This window comes from Balearica regulorum, chromosome 5 (assembly GCF_011004875.1).
Source record: "Balearica regulorum gibbericeps isolate bBalReg1 chromosome 5, bBalReg1.pri, whole genome shotgun sequence".
Classification (NCBI taxonomy): domain Eukaryota; kingdom Metazoa; phylum Chordata; class Aves; order Gruiformes; family Gruidae; genus Balearica; species Balearica regulorum.
Window position 1 is genome coordinate 16516187 of NC_046188.1, and position 23788 is coordinate 16539974.

Here is a 23788-nt window from a genome sequence, read left to right on the forward strand (position 1 = left end):
AGAATGTGCAGTTGCGGTGAGGCAAGAAAAGTTCCGATTAGTGTGGATTTCGTGTCCACGAGGGGGCTCTGGCAGCTCCTGTCTGGTGGCTGGTGATCCCCGAGTTACGCACTTCACTAAAATGGCAGGTTGTAGTAACTGAATGCTCTTTCCCTCCGAGAGTGATTGCATCTGTTCTTGTTCAGCACTTGTGAATTGCATTCTCTTCTGTGTAAAGTTGGTGGGTTTTTTTAAGAAAAAATACAGTAAGGTATTTTTCTGTCTCACTCTGAGAAATGCATGTCATGTTACAAAAACTTTCCCCAATTTTAATAAACAGCATTACCTATTTGATCTCCTCTGTGGCAGAAGACAGATAGTACCAAGCATGTGTCATGACGTGTGAGTTTCAACTGTATGAGATATTTCTCCAAGTAAAAATTCAAGACTCTTGCACCCATCAATGTATTTGTAAAGTAGATGGAATTGTTATGGCGAATCTTAATTGTAAGAGGATGGGGTTTTTTTAAATCTTAGTATTTTTAAGCTTGGTACTATGGTATTTCAATAAAGATTTTATTTTTTCACCATGCACCCTTTAGTCTTTCATTTTTTTCTAAGAATGTGTATACACATTTTAACACTCTTTTTTCAAGTTCTCATAAAGTTCCTTTGAAAAGGAACTGCAGTCTAGTGAATGCTGTGACCCTAAATCACATGAATTGCTTTTGTTTAATCTTTAACAAATACGTAGTAAAGTAATTCTGGGGAGCCTGGAAGCTTTTTGTTAAAACATTAGTCTTCAGGTGCTAGTGTTATCAGTGTAATTTTATATTAGATGTAACATAAATAAGCTCTCATTACTGTAAAAATGTTGAGGGTAATTCTCAGCTATATACCATGTGCTCATGGGAATGCAGAAGTGGTATTTTAAAGCAGAGATGAAGAAAATCTTAAGCAAGTAACTAAACTAAAATTAATCATTGCAATCAATTGTAGAAAGATTTTCCTAGCGCCACTATTGTGTGAAGTGCTGTGCAGAATAAAATGACCCTCATCTCACTTGCTTATACCTTTTCATACGAATTGAAGCTTTCAAGTTTTGATGCCAGTTGGAGTTGTTTTGACTAAAATTTCCCCACAGGAGTTATGCAATGGTTTATGCTTTGCTAAAGAGAACTTGAATTTGGATGAGGCAGATGTAAAGTGTGATGCCTCTCAGAAGACAGCTGTGGCATGGAATTTAAGGGCTTGAAACTTTGCTGAAAACTGATCTTTGACAGGAATGTGCATGGAAATCTGCCCGTCTTTGGCTGTGGTATGAGGTTTCAAACTTATTTGTATATGTGCAAACTAAATTGAGCTAAAAGTATATTGTTTTTTTCCCCCACTGTATCCGATACTGTCCCTGTATTTCTGAATTTTTGTGGGCTGGGCTAGAGTCCGTTTCCAGTAATGCAAGTAAGGAGAGGGTGCACAGAGGTGTGGGAAGCTGGAAGTCAGGTGGAGGGGAACTGTATTTATCTGATGCAGACAGCTACACTGGTTGCTCCTAGATGTGGATGGTACAGTGTCTTCATTCCAAGCCTACACCAATCATTGTCTTTGTCCCTTCAGAGCAGGGAGATTCTCTGACCAGATGTGTAACCTAACAAGGGACACTGAGACAGGGAGTATGGAGGGGAAAGGGAATCAGACTGACTAGGAACGTGAGTAGGGCTGTAGCAACTAGGTCTGATGGCACAGACAGCAGAGACAGCTAGAGCGGTGCTGGATGAAATTAGAAATAGAAGAGTTATGGGTTAAAAAACCCCAAAAACCTCTGCCATGAAAAAGATGGAGGGGGCTAGGACTGAAAAGGCTAAAGTTGTGGTGCATAAAAAATAGGCTTTCCCAAAAGCATGGAAATGAAACCTCAAAGCTTTCAGGTGAGAATCTAGTGGTAGCATGTTTCAGCCTTGTGTGGCACTGCTCGCCTTAGTGACGACCCTACGGTGATGAGCAATCAGCTTGTGATCTTTCAGTTACTCCCTGCATAAGTTACCAGATCATATTCCGATCCAACATGGTTTGTGCAAGGATCAATGTGAATTTGCATTGTGATGATTTTTGTTGATTGACTTTGAAGGAAGCAAGCGTGGATGCAGGTTGTTAAAGGAATGATCTTACAGTTGCAAAGTAGGACACTCAAGAAATGTTATATTTAGGCTGAACAACTTTCAAAATCCTGCATGGGAGACACATGAAGTACGAAAACCTGTATCTTTTGAAAATCTGCCTGTTCTAAGAACAAGTGAACTAGTTGAGAGGACTGCCAAATGCCCCTGTAGATACTGTGATTTTCTTGATTCTGACTTCACATGCAGTGGTTTTAATGCTTATAACTGCATGACACAAACAGGTTGGTTTCGTGGTGGCTACTAAGCATGCACTTTAAGAGCGCAAGCAGTTCTTTCACAGGTTCTTCACAAATACAAGTGTAGGCACCTTTCCTAAATTTATATTAAAATAATTGCATGGAACCTCTCTCTAATTTTAATACTTACCTTTAAGTTAATTTCTTGCAAATCAGTGATCAAAGTTTCAATGCTGCAGTGCTCTGAGCTCTTCCTCTGAAGTTCACAGTGGCTTTCCTCCCATGCTGATGTCCGTGGCAGCTGAGATTGCTCAGCAGGCTCCTGGGACATAGCTAGCAACTTGCAGGATAAAACACTTGTACTGGAAAGTTTTGTGCCATTTAATTGTAGCACTTGTTTGGCTTGTACAAAGGCCTGTTTTATTATAAGCTTGACTTCATTAAAAAAAAAAAAAAAGACATTTGCACCCTGTGAACAAAAGCCTGGGAAAAAGCTCTGAGTTTTGGACACAATCAGTTTTCTTGTGACAGTGGGGACAGATCATTCTGAATCATCCTTGGACTCCCTTCCCCATCAGCAGCCCTCTTGCTCTTTGTCCAGAGGTTTGTTCGGATACTAGCTGTCAGCTGTTGGTAGTCCTGGGAAGCGTGAGAGACAAAGGTACATCCCAGAAGCTGCTTTCTGTCACTGTACTTTAGTTTGACATGCTCGATTGGAGGAAGTAGATCTGCGCTCTGTTGTAGTTTAATGCTAGGCTACTGTGGCAAATGATTTAAGGTCTATGTGCCATTGAAGGAGGAAAGTAAAACTAAAGACTTCTTAGAACTATAGTATTTTAAACACTGGCATATGAGAGTTTTGTGTAGCATGTGTTCCCCATCCTTTAAAAGACTAGATACAAATAAATTGTTTCACAAAGCTGGCACATCTAGAAATAGGGAGACTAGTACAGGCGAAAGTGTAACTCCAGGCTACTGAGTCTCAGGGAAATCAAAACAGCAAAATTGAGTTTATGGTGTGAAGGTAAGCAAGGAGAGCCACATGCAGTCACGTGTGATTAATTTTAATAGTAGAAAGTTTATGGAATGTTGTATTTCAACAGTTGTCAGCTATTTATCCAGAGGAGTTCAGAGAATATTTTTTAAACCAGCTTATGGCATCTCCTTCTGAAACTTAAAAAAAAAATATGTGGAGTGAGGGAAAAATCCCAATCTGCTGGAGCTGCACAGAGGAGGTTTGTCTTCAGATCCTGATTTTCAATGGGCCTTGGCTTCCCCTGGCTTGTTTCCTGCTGGTGTCAGTGGGGGCATTGCTGTTCATTACAAAAGTTAGCACTGCACACTCCTAAATGTATCACCTCTATTTTGTTGCTGCTTCCTCCACGCTTTTAAAGCAGAAGTCAACATAACACTTTCTTCATCCACTTTCTGGCATGACTAGGTTCTTGCTGCTCCGGAACATCTAGTCTTTTTTTTTCTAGGCACATTCAGACTCCCAAGCAAACTGTGTACCTGCCTGCAGTTGAAGGTTTCTGGATGCTACTGTAATCTAGTCATTAAACTTTTTTTTTGGTCCACGAGACTTCACGGCATAAATCAGTAACTGCATAAAATCTGAGACTTCTTCAGCTGTGTCTTAAAAAGATATGAAAATGCTGCCTCTATGTAGGACTATTCATAAACTTAATTAAATTTCATACATGTCTGTACAACAAAAAGTGGATGAGTATTGATTTTTTTTTCCTGTTTCAATAGAGTATAAACCACATGCGAAATAGAGAATATCTTTCATTTCAAAATGTGGAGAGACATTTGGACTTGTCTTTATTCCTACACCTACCATGGATGTCAAGTCTGTATTGTTTGAATCACTTTAATATCCATTAATCAAATTCTCATAGATGAAGAACATTAAGTTTTACAAGTAAGAAATGGTTGCTGGTTTTAATATACCAGCTCTAATTGATTTTTAGACTTTTGTCATTTGTAGTACTGCACAGGATTCACAAGAGGTGTGTGCTCTCTAAGTGCAGTGCTCCAAACCGCACAAGCCTGAGCAATCCCACTGTCTTACCTCATCTGGAAAGAGACAAGTCATATGAGCAAGCTTCTCTATTTCTGTTTACAAGTGGAGAAACAATTCACTTTTTTCATCCCTCTCTTTTCTCAAAGATACTTTTACACTCTCCTCCAGTTTTCAGCCTCCTTCCATTTCCATGTTAACTTATCTTCCTAACTTAAATAGGTCACCGAGGACTGTAAAGACACTTGGGAAAAGAGAGCTATACAGAATAGTGCATTTCAAAATATATTGTAAAGAAGGTAGCTGAAAGCAGGGGCGATTTCTCAAAGAAACGAAGTAAATTCAATTTTTTGTTCTGGTTGCAAAGTGTAGACAAGTTAGAAACTGCATTTCCTGCACAGCTGCTAACTTTGCTGGTGCCTAAATGTTACAGACAACTTGCAGAAAAGAACTGGAGTCACCCTGGGGCATGGGGGGCACAGGAGAGAAAACAGCGTGGGACTTCATAGCCGGCGAGTGAAGATGTTCCTCAGGGCAAGCAGAGTTGTGTCGTGGGGTTCTGTTCCTACCCCAGCTGTGGGGGGATCAGTTTGAGTCTGATCCCTTTTCTCAGCTTTTCACACCCATAGTGTATTCTTTTCGGCACGGAGTGTTTTTTCTTATATTTAGGGAGGAAAGCTTTTCTTCTAACAGTGCTTTCAGACTATTAGTAGGCACCAGAGTGAGAACACAAGCAATGCCTGTGAGAACCTCCAAAAAAAAAGGTAGAAGAAAGGTGGAGAGACTGTGGATGCCCCATCCCTGGAAGTGTTCAAGGCCAGGTTGGATGGGGCTTTGGGCAACTTGGACTAGTGGAGGGTGTCCCTGCCCATGGCAGGGGGGTTGAAACTAGGTGGTCTTTAAGGTCCCTTCCAGCCCAAACCATTCTATGATTCTGTGAAATAATAAATCTCAAAGGGAGAGTTGCTGCTTTGTTCCCGACACAAAAAATGTTTTATATCAACATGGACATTGAGTGTTTTTTATTAATGTTCTGATAGCACTGGAGGACTCTAGTATCATCAGTGACAACTGTTTCTCTAGAGCATATGTTCCAAACAATACAGTGCAATTCAAGCAAGTGCTGTTTGCATGAAGAATCCTGACATCTAGTGCGTGTGATGCAAACAGTCTGTTTTGCTCTTAAATAAATGGAGCAGTGCCTCAGCTGGTTTATACTGGCTTACCTCTCTTTGAATTCAGTGGACTTATGTCAGTTTTTGCCTGCTAACCTGTTCCCATGTTCTTCTCACTGTTAGGCTTGCTTCTATCAATTGCAGAAGCTGCAGAGATCTGAGGCTTCTGCGGCAGTATCTTGCACCTACTGGAAAACTTGCAACAGCTTTCCTCTGTTCCTAATTGCTTATGTTTTCTGCAGTGATATTGGGAAGAGTGCATCCAGATTTAAATATCTTACAGACTGAAGGCTTCTATTCTCAGAAGAGTATATGGATGTAAGGGACTTGGTTTACGATGATTGATTTAACGGATGTTAACACTTCGTGTATTTATCATTATGCAAACTCCATTTTGACTGCACAGTCTTCTGTGATACTTGCAACAGTTTGATATGAAATTCCAAATTTAAAAGCAAATTAATAAAGGGCACCAAGCATCACTTCTGTTTACATGGAAGCATACTGGCACCAAAAAAAAAAATTCCAAAATCAATTAATTTGGAATTTGACTTGTAGAATCTGTGCTTAAATTTCAAGTGTCCTTGGAGTGTTAAAATATCGCAGTCTGCTGATGAGTGGGAACTCAGGTGAATAGTAAATGCTTCATTGTGGGAGAGTATTTGGGCTAGGGGCATCAAGCTGATACTGTAGCACAAGGTCCCACTTCCCTGTAGAGATAGTCAGTCTGTGGATCTCCACTCAGATGTGGAGCCTCATTAGACAAGAGGTGAATTCCAAAATACGCAGTAGGGAGAACGTGCAATGCCAGGTTAAGTCTGGGTGGTCTCAGCACGAATAGAGGGTAGGAAGTTCACCTGGTTTACTGGTATGATCCTTGCCCTAAGTGGTCCTGAAGATATGTTGTTTTGACATTAGCGTTTAGAGTTTATGGCTCTTTGTTCTTCTGTAGCAACTCCTACCACCACCCACTGAAGCTTTCTGTCAAGCAAATGCAACTTCTAGTAGCTATAAACCACCAACAACAAAAAAAGCCCTGAGAAGCCCCAGTGTTGAAACCTGTCATGCCAAAGACATATGTCACTGGTATGCTGCACACAAATGTTGTCTGCCAACAACTGCTGTTCCTCCCACCCCAAGGCTGCCATGTGACTCATTATTTAAATAGCAATTTTACATCGCTGTACCCAAGCAAACGTAAAGGGAAACATCTTAATATCTTTTAATACTTGTTTGTCATCGGTTATGAGTGTGAATAAATTGGTGTGTTATGCTAATAAGAGAGAGCAGCTACCTTGCAGCATTATACCCTAAAGATGTCGTGCAGGTCATCCTGTGGAGTAAACCACGCCAGCACCATTGTTACTTTTGTAGTATTTGGTGCTTTCCACCCAGTCTCTTGGGTATTCTGCTCATCACAGGAAATGTCTGAAAATGCTGTATATTCACTGACAAATACTCGTGGTTTGGTTTGGAGGCTGAGCCAACTGCTTCTAAAAATATATTCCTTTCTTCCAAGGAAAGAGAGCTAGAGCTGCTGCTCTTTCCTTTTCAGAAGCTCCTCGACCCGTACATGCTGCTTGCAGTTTTTGTAACCTCTCCTTTGTTGTTTAGGTGTGGTGTGCGGGCAGCTTTGTATTGCTTGGGTAATGCACCGAATGCTTATTTACTTAATGCCTGCTGTTTGCCTATGTATGTTGGTTTTTCTAACTCAGCATGTACAAAGCTGTTTGAGGTAGTAAAGTCAGAGCCATGAAAGCCGCCACATAAGGAAACGCAGAAGAGGAACTTAATGCAAGCAATTCTTAGATAGTGATGCTTTGTTCAACCCCAGCAAGCTTTCTGAATACAAGGGGCTGTTTTTATTTTGGATTTAAAAGATCTAGGCATACAAAGTAATTTGTTAGGGGGTGGTTTCACAAGGAATTCATCACTGCCAGTGAGGGTTGCTCATATACTTACTGTGATGACTGAGCCAGTTTTCCCAATGCAAATTCACAAATAAGATTTTGTCTCTATCATCTACCTATTCTAGACACGTTCCTTTGGAGTCCAACTGTTTTGGGTTGTATCCAGTTCCTCACACTATTCCAAAGGTTATTAAGAGATAATGAGCTCTGAATTACTATGGGGCAAGAACAGTTCCATAGGCACAGATTCGATTTTACACACTGGTGATATAAACTTTACTCCAAGTAAATAGTCTGAACTATGCTAGCAAATAGATTAGATTTTCCAAGTTAGGCTTATCCAGAGGGATATTACAAGCGTTCAGTTTCCCTCTCAGTGACAGCTTAAAAGGTCATAGTCACCCCAAATTGTGCCACTACAGGACCTTCTGTGGGTATTGAGAGCTTCAAGGTCAGAACCAGCTGTAAAAGTACACTCCTCACCATTAAGTTCTGACAAAATTTCCATTTACCTTTTCCACTGCTGGTGAGGGATGGCAATTCCTGGTGGTTGGGAGCAATTTAAATAGAGAGCTATTCCAAGTAAGGTGGTGTTGGCACATGGATGGCTGATCACCTTGAATACCTGGCTGTGGGCAGAAGTGAGCCTGTGGAGACTGATGCAGACAGATAGGGCTATCGATATGGGCCAGTCCACCCCAACCAGCACTAGAGGGTGGAGAGCTGCCGTCCCCTGGCTCTCACAGACTCCAGGCACTCACCCTCTCCACTCCTGAACCACGAGGCTCTTGGCTGCAGTACTGTTACGTGTGGGAGACTTACCACAAATGGCCCGTGTTTCTGCTGTTAGGCAGATGAGCCGCACAAGCTCCCAGCAGCAGAGGGCAGCAATATAACCCCTTCCAAAGAGTTTGGGTTTGTGCCTTACGAAACATAAACTTCTTCACATGCTCATTCAGTCTGTTTACCTTATATTATTGTTAAAGCGTGAAGAGGCCGTTCATTCTTTCCTCCTTCGCTTCCTGTGGCTCAATGCACTGGCTTTCAGGTGATTATAACCTTCTGATGCCGCAGATGGAGAACAAAACGTTGGTGACTCTCTGGCTTCTCTTGCTGGGCTACAGAACCAGTGCTGTGGCTGGCAACACACTGCCACCACTGCTCCTTTGCTTTCTAAGTGATTTTTCCAGAATAACCTGAGCATACACTGTGGACTTTTTGCTTGGATAGGTTACAGAGGAAAGAATCTTCTGAATCAGACTACAGTGGAAACAGGTTTTGTGTCCCAAGTTCTTGGTGTGTTTTTTTTTTTCCTCAAATGTCAGTTACAACACTCCATGAATCCAAATGAATTCCTGTTCATACTACAACCTGGAGTTGTTTCATTCACATATAACTGCTGAAATACAGGCTGCATTCTTGCTTTCTAGGCATTCAAAAGAAACTTTAAGAAACTTGCCCATGTGTTGGCACAGATCACTGGAGCTACCGGCATCCGTGGTTTGTTGCACATCTCCTGGTGTTTGGCCACTCTCACAGCTCCAAGTGAAATTGTGAGAAAATCATCTTTTTATCTTCTAGTGGATTTTACTCTGCTAAAAAACAGCAGAGCGCCGGCACTCACCTGGTACCTCTGGCCACGGCCACCCGCCTGCGGCCGCGCAAGGACAGCTCGCAGCGCGCCGGGCCAGCCTGGCCTCTTACCCCGGGCAGGGACGGGGCCTGCCGGGGCGCCTGCCCGCCCGGCCGCTGCCCTCCCAGGGGCTCCTCTCACGGCAGCTCGCCGTAGGGCGGGACGGCGGCGCCGGCCGCGGCCCGGCTTACATAACACCGCCCGCCGGGCCGGGCCGTGGCGGCGGGGGCGGGCTCTCCGCGCCGCCCAGCGTAGCCCCCGGAGCGGCGGGGCCGGTCCCGGGCGGCCCCGCTGAGGGTGAGTGAGCGCCCGAGCAAGCGAGCGGCCGCAGCGCCGAGGGCGGGAAGAGGCACCGCAGCCCCTTGGGCTGCCCGCGGGGGAAACGGCAGCGGCGGGTGCCGCGGCGGTGAGTGGGGCGCCGGGCCGCGGGAAGGGGCCTGCGGCGCTGCCGGGGGCGCTGCTCGGGGCCTGTTGCCGGTGCTCGGGGAGCTGCGGGGGAGGGAGGGAATAACGGTGAAGCGGCGGCGCCCTGGGACTGCGGCGTCCCGTCCCGCCGGCGCGGCGCAGCGCAGGGGAGGTTCCGCTCGGCTCGGCTCACTGACAGCCCGCCCGGCCCCCAGACCCGCCTCCCTCCTGTTGCTCGGCACTGCCCCCCCGGCCCGCGCCCCTCCGTCTCCGGGATCGGCAAAGCGGGGTGAAACGCCGCCAAGTCAGCGGGCGTCCGGCCCCCGCTCGGCCCCGCCGCCACCCGCCCGGCAGCCGCCGCGCCTTGGCTTGTCCCCTGAGCTGGCCGCCCGGTGCCGTCCCCCGCCGCGCAGGTTTGTGGTGCCGCCGCACGGTGTAACGGTTGCAACGGGTGCCGCCGGAGCCGCAGAGCAGGAGCGGAGGCAGGGCTTCTCCTTGCCAAGGTAGCTCCCTATGTGCTACTAATATATATAATAAAGTAACTGCAGTAATTGTAGCGTATCTCCCTAAATAATCTAAGCTAAAAGGGGAAAGCCTTTTATTTAACTTCTTTTTAAAGAAATCACATCTGTGAATAAGGACCAGCCTGGTGGAAGCGTTCAGCTGCATTCTGGAACTTTTCCTTCCAAGGTGTCAGGCTCTTGCCAAAGCCGGTTGCTCAGCGTTACTGTCAAATTTCTTCGTCTCCCGGTCCCCACCGGCAGGGCTCTACTGCAGTTTGCAAGCTCCTTGTATCTGTTCTCCTTCCCCAGCCTCTCTCCCCTTCAAATCTATTAAATCTATCCTAGCTCGACTCTAATTCCCCTTAAGCAGGTCTAACCTTGTCTCCCCTTTTCTTCCTAAACACTTACAAAGGTTTTCCTATAAGAGCTGCTCCCCTCGTTTACAGATTCAGTGCGACTTCCATATGAAAACACCCTCATCCCAATGTGTAGTAAGGCTTTGGTTTCTCATATGCTTGTTTCTGCCATCTCTTTTATTCCCAAATCCTTGTTGGTTTGACCTGCGTGTATTTAAGTCTTTGTCCAGAAAAACTTTATTCCTAGAATTAGCTCTACTTAAATAGGTCAGCAGACTGAAATCTGCAGGAATTAGGGATGTATGTGATGATTAATTGTGAAAATGATGGTTGCAAGACTGCTTTCTTTTGCAAGTTCATCAGAGCAGGATGCTTGCCTTCTACCTTCCCTCAAATCTAGGCTCTCTAAAATCGTTAATGAAAAAATAATATCACTATGCTACTCTTACCAGCTCCTTGCTACTACTTTTGGATGTTACTTTTAAGCTCTTGGCATGCTGCATGCCATTTGAAAATCTTTGTACACAGTGGTTGTTTTCTGGGGAAAGAATTTAAAAAATGCAACAAAACTTTAAAAGCTGATTGGTTACTTTCAAGTGTTTTCCTTCTTTTTCTAAAAGTGTCTCAAATCTGTGGGTTGTTGAAAGGCACATCAGCTTGGCACAGCCTCCATGGTTGCCAAGTGTGTGAGCCAGTTGGATCTCAAGGAAATGTAGCTCGTTGCAATCAGTCCCGTGGCGACTTTTATTTCAACGAGAAGCAAACATCTTTTGGTGAGTCACGGACATTGTTTCCTACAAACTAGCTGTCAGGAAGTGGTGTCTGACAAAACCAATAGGCTCTTTAACAACAGTTTTTCCCTAGAACCAGTGCTGTTTTCATGTTCTTTGTGAATCATCAAATTGGGAGCCCTCTCAAATTCCCGACTAAGGCAGAATTAGCTACCATTCAGGGTGCAGTACTGTGGTGCTCTCCTGTCTTCTTGTATTCCTTCTTCTGATAGTTCCAGTTCTTTCCTTCAGCCATGTATTTCACTGCACCTCCTTTCCCTCCCATCCTGGTCAAGACTCTTATGGTCCTTCCAAGTCTGTTCCTGCTGCATATGTCCTCTGTTTGGCCTTCGTACATTGACCTCATTGAAAAGAGTGTCTAGCTTTTCCTCTTGTGTAAGCCATTTTTTCTGTGTCCCTCCAGTTATCTGTGGCTCCCAAATCATCTTGAAAACCTCTGTGTACACTTGTGGATGCTCAGCCTCAGGATGTGGCTGTACCTGCATCCACATGACTTTGAAGAGGAATGCCACCACCTGAGAGGATGCTCCAAATCTAGCACCTGCATCACAGCTTCGAAAAGATAACTGGCCTTCATCTTTTAGCATAGCTTCTGTTGGAAACAAGGTTTATGCCATCCTTTGATATGTGTATGCGCATGCATCTAGGTATTTGTCCTTTAAATAACATTTTATTTCCATTTCCCAGTTTCAAGCAAGTGTGATGTAAGGAGAACAGCTCCAAGGTAATTAGGTTCTTGCAAATTTTGTAGAAAAAGACTAACAGGGAAAAGCAAGTCTAGAGTCAGACACTTGCCAATTTTCTCCAGTTTTTAGCTTAGTGACTGAGTGATACATTCATATGTGAGTGCCTCCATTTGGCAATAAGCTATTTGGTGTAAATGAAGTTGTAAAGAGAAAAGGAGAAAGATTTTTCTGGGTGAATGCCCTGAACTGGCATCTCCCTCAAAACCTCAAAGAAGATAAATAATTCTGATCTGATACATCGTATTTTGAACATGGAAACAGAAAAATCTTAGTACGGTTCAGTGTAAACATTTAATCAACCAAGGAACACAGTTCTGTAGGAGATCTGATTTCTTGAGTTGTGCTGGCCACAAAACGCTTTGTTTTTATGTCTCTCCATCTCCAGGGCACGGCTCCCGTCTTTGTTCTGCCAGGCACACATTTGCACAAGTACATCAAGTACAGAAGGGCTATGATCTCAGCTAGTGTCTTTAGATCTATTTTATTTTGACAAAATTGGCCAACAGTTTCAAGACTTATTGAATGTCATCATATAAGCATAATTCCCGTGAATCCAAGCAAAAGTGATGATCACTCATCCTGACTCAGAATAATGTATTCCTTGATGTGGCTGGTAGCTCAAATCCCAGATCATTTGTAGCCATGACAAGATATTGGATTTTTTGTTTGGTTTGATTTTTTAATTATTTTTTTTACTGTTAATCCTTGTCAGTCGTAGATGGGGTTTTATGGCACAGCTATCACCTGTCCTGGCAAACTTGTTCTACCATATATACAGCTGTGGTTATGTCCTTAGAAAGGGTTCCTTTACAACTGCATTGGATGCGTCCACTTAAGGATTGTGGGCTAAGTGTGAATCCTGGCAATTCAGGCATGTGAAAGGAAAAAGCCACATGGTAACAGAAAAAAATTCTTCAGCTCTGGGAATGTTAACACAGAGTGTAACTGGCAAGGGAATTTTTTACTTGGCACAGTTAGATGAAGACAAAGGTATTCAGGCACCTGAAATCAACAGCATTAAATACAAGGTTCCTAAATACCTCTTTGAGTCTGGCTAAAAACCTCCCCACTGTCTTTGGAGCATAGACAGTGGAATACTTTTATTCTTCAAGGAAAATATGTCTTAAGGTAATGCTTACTCATGGTCAGCAATGTCTCAGCTTTCTCAGGCTTCATTTGACAGCAGTTCTGTGAAATTTAAAAATGCAAAGCAAGTATTCAGGGTCTTTTTTTGATCATGTGTATCTGCTCTGCAAAAAACTGAATGGTAAGATTTGTGCCTTTAATATTGATTAAATAAAAGTACACTGAAATGACATAAGAATTGAAAATATTTACAAGTCAGTGTTTAAACCGTAAAACTCAGCCTGTATTACTAATAAATTGAATCACAAGATGGTAACTGCCTGTGTGACTCATGGAGTTGTGAGCCCTGGGGTATGTTAACACCAGCTATCTGAAGTGGCCACACCTCAATGTTGAGATAAAGATGCTAGATCTGATAGGGAAGGGCATTCTCATTGACGCTACATGTCTGGTTAATAAGTAATCTTTGATGTCTCTGTGTCTGTGCACACAGCTTAATTGTATTCCAAGAAAAATGCATTGATTTTAGAGATGATGTGGACTCATTTGCTTCCCTTTGGCAGAACTGACTTTTCTTGTCTCTGTTGATACAAGCAGCTTTTCTATGTTATGCTTGAAAGACATGGGCTTGATGTGAAGTCCTTCATATCAAGGGATTTCAAGGGAATTTCTGCTTTGACTATAATAGACTGAGAATTAAGTGCCAGTCTCAGCCTTGGGATCGCACTGAACAGATGCGTGAAATAATATGCTGGAAGAAATTGAAGGAGAGAGCAAGAAACAAGGAGAACCATTGGATTATAATTTGCTTGGAATTCAGATATCAAGTTGTGACTTGCTTGTTCTGTTCTTGATTAGTGTTTGTTTAGTGGTATTAAAAGGTGAAATAACTTGTTACATTTGTGTTATGCAGAAAGCCTTTTCAGAAATGTGACAGTGATACTTGGGAGCACAGGAGGAATGAGAGGCCCGTGTGGGTTAGCTTGTGCTGGGGGACATACTGTTGTACTTAGTAGATACAGTGCCTGTCACCAGGGAATCCTAGAAACACTTTACGTAGGGCTACATGCCGCTCCCCTTGCAGCTGCTGACGATAATAATAATAATAATAATAAAACCCCACTGGCTGTAGTAGAAGAGCAGCCACACCCACAAAAACCTTTGGGTTCCTTTGAGGCAGGCGGATATTACTGTATCTGTAGGATAGCTGAGCAAAGTGAGGCATGAGATACTGTGGTGTTTGCCCAGATGATGCAGGAATTCGTTGGCAGAGTCAGGAACAGTGACAGAACTCTGGTAGCTCAATGTGCAGGCTTCCTCTCCCAGGTACATTCCTCCTACTGTTGGAGAGTAACAGCACCTTGTAACGACTCTCAGTGTCGTGCCTTGTGGGACTACATAACTGAATATTCAGGAAGTTGTGATCTTTGATGGAGTGAGAAATGTTCTTCAAGGCTCCTTGAAAATACTTGATACAAGCGTACCTGTAAGTATTGTTTGCATCCAGGCTGGCATATACAACCAGAGTTCTCATGAACTCTCCTGAAACTGTTTGCCTAGATCTGCTGAGCAAACAGTGTAGTTGTCAGGTCCTTAATCCATGACTCCCAAACAACATACAAGTTGAGCGCATATTGTTGAGCACACAGTGATCCTTCCCTTCATGCGTTGGACTGATTCGGAAGAGCTGTGTGTTCTTGTCATGGTTTTACCCCAGCCGGCAGCTGAGCACCACGCAGCCGCTCGTTCACTCCCCCCCCATCAGGATGGGGAAGAGAATTGGAAGAATTAAAGTGAGAAAACTCGTGGGTTGAGATAAAAACAGTTTAATAGGTAAAGCAAAAGCCGCGCGCACAAGCAAAGCAAAGCAAGGAATTCATTCACCACTTCCCATGGGCAGGCAGGTGTTCAGCCATCCCCAGGAAAGCAGGGCTCTATCACGCGTAACGGTTACTTGGGAAGACAAACGCCATTGCTCCGAACGCCGCCACCCCCCCTCTCTCTTCCCCCAAGCTCCTTATAAACTGAGCATGACGTCATATAGTATGGAATACCCCTTTGGTCAGTTTGGGTCACCTGTCCTGTCTGTGTCTCCTCCCAACTTCTTGTCCACCCCCAGCCATCCCGCTGGCAGGGCAGTGCAAGAAGCAGAAAAGGCCTTGGCCTCGTGTAAACACTGCTCAACAATAAGTCCATAGAACAAAAACATCTCTATATTATCAATGCTGTCTCCAGCACAAATCCAAAATGTATCCCCACACTAGCTACTATGAAGAAAAATCAATCCTCTCAGCTGAAACCAGGACAGTTCTCTGCTGTGTTCTTTGCTCTATGATGTTGAAGGCATATGTATAATCAGAGGTTGAAAGTGGGATCAGTGATGTTGCATGTGTTGAAAGTGGGATCAGTGTTGTTGAGTCTGGCACTGTCTGTTGGAGGCTCCGTTTGAAAGATAGATGTGCTGAGAGCGTCAATGTCTCCCTCTGTGAAACCAGGACACTAACATCTCATTTCATAGGGTACACTCAATGTATGTGGCAACTGTCTTGTAGGTACTAGGTTGGAGGGTGTCACAGGTGAGACAGAGTAAACCACCCGTAGTGGATCTGGATACTTGGGTTTATTTCAAAACCAACAGGATTGGAGCTTTTACCCTGCAAGATTATCTGACACGCTGACTCACCTGCTCACTCAGCTGGACTGACACAACAGCAATTAAAAAAATTAAGCTGTGAAAAAAGTGTAGGGTTACTTTTGGATGTGTTTTCTCTCCACCTTACATAGAAGCGACACGTGATTTAAAGCACTGCATGCTTGTCTTTTATTTTCCTGCTATTATAATGAGGCAATACTGGCAGAAAAAACACATGTTGCCTCTGACAGAGGAGTAGTTTAAGAGATGTAACAGCTGGTCTTTATCCAGGCTTTGTACCTGTTGTTGGTACAGCCTGAAGAAGTTCAGGGAAGTTAAAGGTGGAAAGCATAGAGGTATTGATGTACCCACTGTGTTTTCAAGTCAGATGGGAAGGCAGCCTCATGTGGAGAAGTATGCCCGCACCTTAGAGGTTCTATGAGTAAATAAGAGCAACCAATCTGTGGAACTGTCAGTTCTTCCCCAGGTTGTGCATTTCCTTTAACCTAGATGACTGATTTTTCTTAATGCAAAAGGCTCTTTGCACGAGTGCTCTTGAGTCTCCGTGGGAACATGGTAGAGGTTGTATGAATGGCAGATAACAACGGTTGCAAATGTAGGTGATGTTTCTTATGTAAGTTAGCAGAAATGGTCTATACCTGCAGCAGGTTAAGCGCAGGCTTTGTGTGAAGTACACAGTTAATAACACTAGCTCAGTAAACACCAGAGAAGCACTCGGGTTAATTTAGATCTCCAGATAGAAAGCACCCAAGGAAAATTTTTCTTGTTACCTTGTCTTTTAAGTCCACAGAAGTCAGGGTAGAAATCTTGGCTCTGTGACAGTATTGCCCTTGGCTTCACCAGAGCCTGGGATTTTGCCTTGTATTCTCAGATTATAGACCTGCCAACTCCATTAGCTGTTCTGTCAGCGTGTGCATGCTGCTGGTGTGAGATACCAATCTACAGAAAATGTCTTCAATCTCAAGGAAAGGAACAAATTTCAAGCTTCTCTTTTTTTGGGTTTTTCTTTAGATACACAAGTTTCAAATTCTTGTCTTGTAGAACTCCCCCTCTGCTCACGTCCTTGTTCCCTAGTTACTACTTAATTTTTTGAGACACTTCCAGTGTAGAATTAATTCCTTTATCCAGATTATCTCAAATCCAACCCCAGGTATAACTGCTTCTCCTCTAAAGCACTTTAATTGGAAGGCAATGCCAGTGGCACCGAGCTCTTGGTCCAGAACTAAAGGTCTTTGTCAGAAAAATGGCCCTGTTAGGGACATCCCCAAACTGATTGTTCCCTGCCCTGAGAGAAGCTCATGGATAACTGTAGAATCAATACATTAGGGAGACAAAGAAAGAGGAAGAAAGAGAATGATGGTTAAGCAGTGAGAGGAAGTTAATGCAAGGAGGTGAGGGAGCCAGAGTGCGTTCCTAGCATTGTACCCTAGGTTGTGTGAGGCAGTCATAGCTGTGTCCCCTCCAGGTGCCCACAGTACGGCTAGCTGTCGTCACCGCCCATCAGCCTAGGTCTCGCTGCCCACAGCCCTGTTTTGCCTGCCACACCATATACCTGGAGACAGTGCTGAAAAAGACAGGTAGGAACATCTGTCCATTTGCAAAATACCCCTTCTTCAGACACTCCCTTGGAGGCATCCCTTGTCATGATGCTTGTACACCGTAACCACCTGATGGTACTTACCCAAGGGTGCTTGGGAAGGGGCTACCAGAAACCCAAAAGATATTCTCATTACTTTATTTCTTGCCTAAGCTGTTTGCTTATCCAGCTATTGTATATTGTGAGAATACATAATGATGGAGGAGGGCTGGTACTGTCACTCTGGTCTGCAGAGTGAAGTAGCATTTCCTGTCTGATGAAAGAGCTGAAGGTGTTTATAAAAAACATTTTTGTAAGTAATTACATGAACGCATTTAATCCAATACTTTAAATACTTTAAATGTCACAGCATTTTTTTTTTTTTTTTTTTTAGGCCCTACTGGTGTTGAATAGTTGTGGTTAGTCAGTGCTGAGGAATTTACCTGGATGTTAACAGGCTGCTTCAATGTTCCACGTGTAATTGTTTTCTATAGCACCCTTCCTGTGTCATCTCACTCTGGTATTTGTGGAGTGCTTTAAGGTTATTGCTACTAGCAGGTTACTACTTACTTTGGGGATTTGCAAATAGATGGGTTTTTTTCAGTTAAGCAACTATACCAGCAGCTAGCCCACATCTTCTTTTAGTCTTGCTCAAAACAGATCAGACATTTTTCAGGGCTTGGTTTTGTGTGTGGGTTGGGGTTTTTGTTTGGGTTTTTTTTATGCTAACTGGTAAAGTCAAAATACTTTTTTTTCTTGTTGAATGGGACAGAGCATAATAACTCCCTCAGCCTGATCTTTCAGATGCTCAGCTTGCACGTGGGACACCTGAATCATTAGGCTGTGCCTAATGATTAGGTTCTGCATAATGATTCATTATTTGCACAAAGTGAAATTGTACCAGAAAGGGACCAAGAACCTGACGTCTGTCTGTGCCACCCCCGCCAGTACCCCCAAGCTCAGTACTTGGGACAACTTGAATGCTTGTGTGGGTGTTCCTTTTCTGAAAAGTCCTTTCACAGCATTTCCAAACCAGATTATTTGGGGACTAGCACTTGCACGGAGAGTCCCTTTATACCAATGTTATTCTAATTCAGAATTAAAGTATAGTTAGAAATACGACCTTTCCCAGACGATGGAAATTTTGATTCCCATATATCCCCAAGCTGCATTTGGTTCGTTACTGAGAGAGCAGCTTCCACCTCTGGCCAGCTGATGATACCAACCTCCACTAATGCTTGGTGGACTTTCACCTGAGCACTTCCGTGCTTTTTTTTCCCAGTCTTGTCCTCAGATGTAATCCTTCCCAAATCCACGTCATGACCATCTCTCAGATTCCTCCTTAAAACTCTTTTGCTGCAATGTCTATGGAAATTTGACCATGGTTAGGGCACTGCTGCTCTGCGGGTGGCTTTTCATGCTAATACTGCCTTGTTGCTCCTATGTGTTTTTCCCCCAGCCCACTCTCTATCCATTCTCTTCTGCCTCAGCAGCAAGCTCTGCAAATTGGGGATGCCACTGCTGCTCTACACATGCTACCTGCAGCATGGCGGAGTGCTGCTTCACAGCTAGGACCCGAGCCTCTGCTGAGTAGTAAGAATATATAACAAAGTAGTAATGGTCATCTTGGAAGAAAATTTTTTATACTGCTGCTCTGTTTCCTACCTGAGTAGTTTCTCAGCTCTTTGTCAGAGAACACTCTAGTTTATAACCCTCATAACCCTACTGGGGTCACAACTTCTGTCTCCTAAACAGTTAGCAGTCTAGTACATCACTGGGCGCTCAAAGATGCGGATGATTAGTGGGCAATGTAGGCAGTCTGTCCAGAGCATCACTTAAGTACAGTAGGTTAATCAGTGGGGCAATGTAGTCATTTAACTCCATGGCCAGCACTGCGTTTGCAGAAATGTTTCCTTTGCAGTGCCTACAGGCTGTCAGGTAATTCAAGATCATCCAACTGGTTTTCTTACAGATGTAATTGAATCCATACTTGGACATAGAGATGTCAGGCTAAAGAAGGGGCCATTTAAATGCTTTCCACTACCACAACAGAAATGGTAGGTGGTCTGAAGAATGGGAAAAACACTGTTTCATCCCTCTCTGAAACTGAAAATAGCATTCTTTGTGTGAGAAGGAAGGGAATGGCAGGTCAGATGTTGTGGGAACACTTGGAATATTTTGCTGAAACTTTCCCTTTAAAATATGGAAAAATGTAAAATCAAATTTGGTCTAAAGGGAATTATATAAATCCTAGATTACCACTTGAGCATATTTAAAATATGTTTTGATACTAACTTACTGAAAGTTTTATGGGGAATGTTGCTTTTCTCACTTAGTTTGATCCTTTCATTGCTGCCTCCAGGTTGTGGCTGTCTGTACTCACCAGGGTAGCTGCTGGGCTCCTTCACTTTCTGGGTTAGTCATCCAAAGAGACTGCTTCTTATGGTGGTTTAGAAGCTGCTGTGCATAGCTGATGTTAGCCATATATGTTCTGCCTCCTCAGTACTAGTAGTTTCAGTCCTTTTGTTTTTTGTAACAGGACTACGTGAATGCCCCATCCCTGGAAGTGTTTAAGACCAGGTTGGATGAGGCTTTGGGCAACGTGGTCTAGTGGAGGGTGTCCCTGCCCATGGCAGGGGGGTTGGAACTAGATGATCTTTAAGGTCCCTTCCAACCCAAACCATTCTATGATTCTATGACTATGGCAAATTTACAGTGACTATGGGATTTACCACAGGAGAGAGAGAAAAGGCAAAAAGCGTGTGAAGGGGTTAATTTATAGGTATTTTAAACCCCACCCCCTTCTTCCTTCAAACAGCAACACAATCCTAAAACAACCCTTATTTGACTTTCAGATACATGGACCGCTCTCCAGTTCGCATTCCCCCAGGCATCGTATATTTTAGTCTGCAGGCTGATGTGTTTTCAGATGTTCTTATCATTTCTAAGGATTATTCAAGTTAGTAAAAGGCTAACAAGACAGCTGGAAAAATAGCTGGTATATCAGTTCCATCTCTAGAGGCAATGGCAGCATTGTTAACTCCTAAGATGTTCCTCCTCTTCCATCCCTTGTTTTTTTCACCATTGGTGGCAAAATTCTGCGCTCAGCTGGCTGCATTGGGGTCACCATTGCACATGGAGGTCACAGCCTAGCTAGGGCTACTGGCCTTCAGTTAATCCTCTGTATTAGCAACTCCACAGCGTTAGCTTGATCGACCTATCCCATTGTTGTTCTTCCACCTAGATTTTCATCCCATCTCTGTTCCTTCCTTCAGCTTTTCCCCATGCTATTCTCCTGTGTTGCCTGATTCTGCCCCTGAAATGGATGGAGAGGTTCATAGCTTTATCCCCGTTGGTATATTTAATTTATAATTTGGAAGTAGAAATCGAACCAAATTTTTCTCCCATGTTTTGTTTTCACTGATTTCTCCATCTTTTCTCCTTACTTATATTATAATCCTATAAATGCTGCCCAGTGTAGTACAAATTATGATATACAGCAACTATAAAACTAGAGAGATTTGTTGGCCACATGGACTTGCTTTGGATTTACACTAGCTTGAGTGTAAGTGGGAGCTGGTTTGGTCCTGGAGTATATTAACTAGATTTACACCATTAGGATGATGCAAATGGCAGTGGGTGGGTAGACCAAACCAGTGGGTTTCATTGAATGTCTAACAGCAGACGTATCCAGAGGAATCATAATTAATTGAGGGAGAATGCTGCTTTAAATTTTCCAATAGTTTTGGGGAATCAGGAATGGAGATTTCATCACATGCTCCATCACAAGAGAGAGCTAACGCCTACAGAGTGTATTCCATTCAGCCAAATCGTGCAGCAGTGGTATTACCCGAAAATATCAGCTAACCTCTTCTTCGCATTGCTCAGTTGTAACTGAGAGCAGAATCTAGATTAGTGTGTCAGTCTGCAAAGGGAATCTCCTGCAAGGGAACTGTTTAAAAAAAGAAGTGGAAGATAAAGTAGGTAGAAAGGAAAATTATAATTCCTTTAGAGGTTGAGTTAATGCTTTCTAAAAATCTCAGCTCTGAGTTGTGCTTGTCTAAACTTTTGTATCTTGCTGGTTTTCACGCTGTGTATCCCGGACTAATTCCTGTTCAGCAAACATCTGTCAGGCATAATAATTTCAAGCATTAATCCTTACAGGAATTAACCAGCTTGTTAGTTGATGACCTGAACTAGATAGTTTCTGGGGATTATAGCTATTTAAATCTTACCTACCTTTCAAACAGTCCAGCATGCCGTGCTGGTTTTCTTTTCTTTCTTTTTTTTTTTTTTTTTTGTGGTCTGATATGTCTTTAGATTGTCATCCCCTTTTTCACTCCTACCATGCAGTAGGAGGCAGAGAGGAAATCCTGTGCTGCCTCCGACGTGTAAGGAGGAAGCCGCTGGTTTCTCTTCGCGCTAGACTTGCTCGTGCTGGCAGCCGTGCCGAACCGCTGTTGTAACGCCCAGCGAAGGCCAGGCTGAATTGCACTTGCCGTGCTGGAAACCCATCAGGGGACTTTGATGAAATTGCCACAGACTTTTACCTGCCTCTTTCAGAATCCCCAGGATTTTGGTAAGGTTTTTGCAAGGTTTGTTACTTCTGTTTCATAAGGAAGTGAGATGGTCGTGACCCTGTGGCATGTTTGTATCTTTTGGCTCCTAATAACTTTTGAGCTCATTTTCCACTTTCCATTAAATTTGCTAGAGAGACAGAAGTGTCAAAGATATTAAGTTCCTTGAACTTTCAAGGATTTGAATTATAATGAAAAGGAGATAGAAATAAGTGTCCCACTGGGGAGGGCGACGACCGAGGGCTACGGCAGCACCCAGCTCACCTCCTGCTTGGTGCCAGCACCACAGGGCCCTGGCGGAGAGAGCGGGAGGATCCGAGGGCAAGGACCCCCTGCAACGAAATAAGGCCCGATAAACTGTTTTATGAGCAGTGGGCAGGATGGGGAACTCCTTCACGTACGACAGGAAAAAAGAAGTGAAAATATCCCTGCCATGGTGCTCACCAAAAGGGCTGGAGATAAAGGGCAGCCAGTTAAGTTAATAGAGAGAGTGTCTGTTGGGAGTTGGGAGTGTTGCTGGCCCTCAGGTGTCATATCTGCTTTTACAGCCCCAAAATGTTCAGCAAATTGGGACTGCTGGGATCCCTTCCCTGAAGTTTGTTAAATAGTGTGGGTTTAAGGTCCCATATATGACCATTGAAACATGACCTGTGCATGCAATAAGTTAAACAGATATTAAAGAAATTCAATATTATTTTTTTAAGTAGGGAATATAGTTTCCACAAGCATTACTGCTTGTATTGTGCTCACTGGGCCCTTTGCACAAAATGTGATTATTGGAGGCTCTGTTGTGCTGGGGTTTATCACTGAGTTGGATGCATTTTCCTCCAGGAAGGTGATAGCCTGCTTCTGCAGTGTACCTGCTGAGCCCTGATCTATAGATTCAAAGGGGAAATAGCAGGGGAAAATTCCAGTGACAGGAAATGCCTTTAGAATAAAACAAATGTTTGTTGTATCTTCAAAAGATGACTTTGGAGACTACTGAGGAAAGATTATTATTTCTTTTAGATCACAGCTAAGTTTGTGCCATGATGTATATTACTCCTTCTAGAGGAATTATATATTACTTGGGTTATAAGAATCTATATCTTTATACATTTTCCAATTTCAAGTGTTTGAGAATTGTTGGTGCTAGGACACATTTGTCAGGAAATGTTTATCAAATATGCCAGCCTGTGTGTGGAAATCCTCAGCTCATATAACCCCTGCTGCTTTGAATGTGTCCCTGTGTTAGCTCTCTGGCAGCCAACAGCCCCAGAGATATGTCCTATAATATTTAGGGTGGGATTTTCAAAGTTGCTGAGAAGAACTAGGCCCTGAGCTCCCACTGGGGTCTAAATAGAGCTGAGCTGCCTCATCTTTTCAGAGGTATGCAGGAAAAAAAGAGCCTTGGTTTCTTATAGTACTCTATTTCTAAAAGGTAATTAAAAGTGGGTGATGTAAGAGTGAGAAGAATAAGCATCGGCTTGCTGTGTGCTGCTCTGCTCAGTAATTATCTGTGATCGCAGCTTTAAATAACTCTGTGGTCCTCCTCACTGGAGGTGGACTGCTGACAAACACGGCTTACTGCTGGGTCCTGCTACCACTTTACTCTTGGTTTTGGTTTTGATTAATCTCAGTAGGAGGAGGTTCAAATCCTCTTTAGGTTTATAAACCATAGGACTTCAGTCCCCAGTCAGGCTAAAAAGACTACTAAAAAGGCAGTGCTGCTTCATCTTGGAGGCGTTCTTCATCCCTGTTGTGAAATCCTGGGCTACACAGAGCAGTGGAGTGGTGGAGATTACAGAACCGAAAGCACGCTCCTCTCCAGCGGCTGCTAGGAGGGGTCTTTGCAATTGAAAGCAGGGGTGCGTTCTCACTTTTAACCCACAGTGCCTGGCAAGCACGCACAGTGGGAGGGTGACGAAGACATGGGAACTGCAATAGTTCGGGCAAAAATGAGTCACGAGGAAGCAGCCTGTTTTATTCAATTCCAGAAATGTTCTCAACCACTCAAAATTAATTTAGATCCACTGTTTT

General features: G+C 43.5%; 1 protein-coding gene across 9 annotated transcripts in view; it reads left to right on the top strand.

The window, feature by feature from the left end:
* Positions 1–23788, top strand: part of SYNE3 (spectrin repeat containing nuclear envelope family member 3) — an 84305-nt gene that overhangs the window by 3485 nt on the left and 57032 nt on the right. For 2 of the 9 annotated variants that reach the window (XM_075753630.1, XM_075753629.1), the window contains exon 1: positions 21606–21771. The exons of 1 other annotated variant lie outside the window; for it this stretch is intronic. In XM_075753630.1, coding sequence (XP_075609745.1) covers positions 21720–21771 — 52 coding nt within the window. In that variant the 5' untranslated portion in view covers positions 21606–21719. Of the gene's footprint in view, positions 1–9241; positions 9483–9737; positions 9985–21583; positions 21772–23788 lie in introns of those variants that run through there. 6 more of the 9 variants (XM_075753627.1, XM_075753624.1, XM_075753628.1 and 3 more) reach the window with 6 other exon arrangements.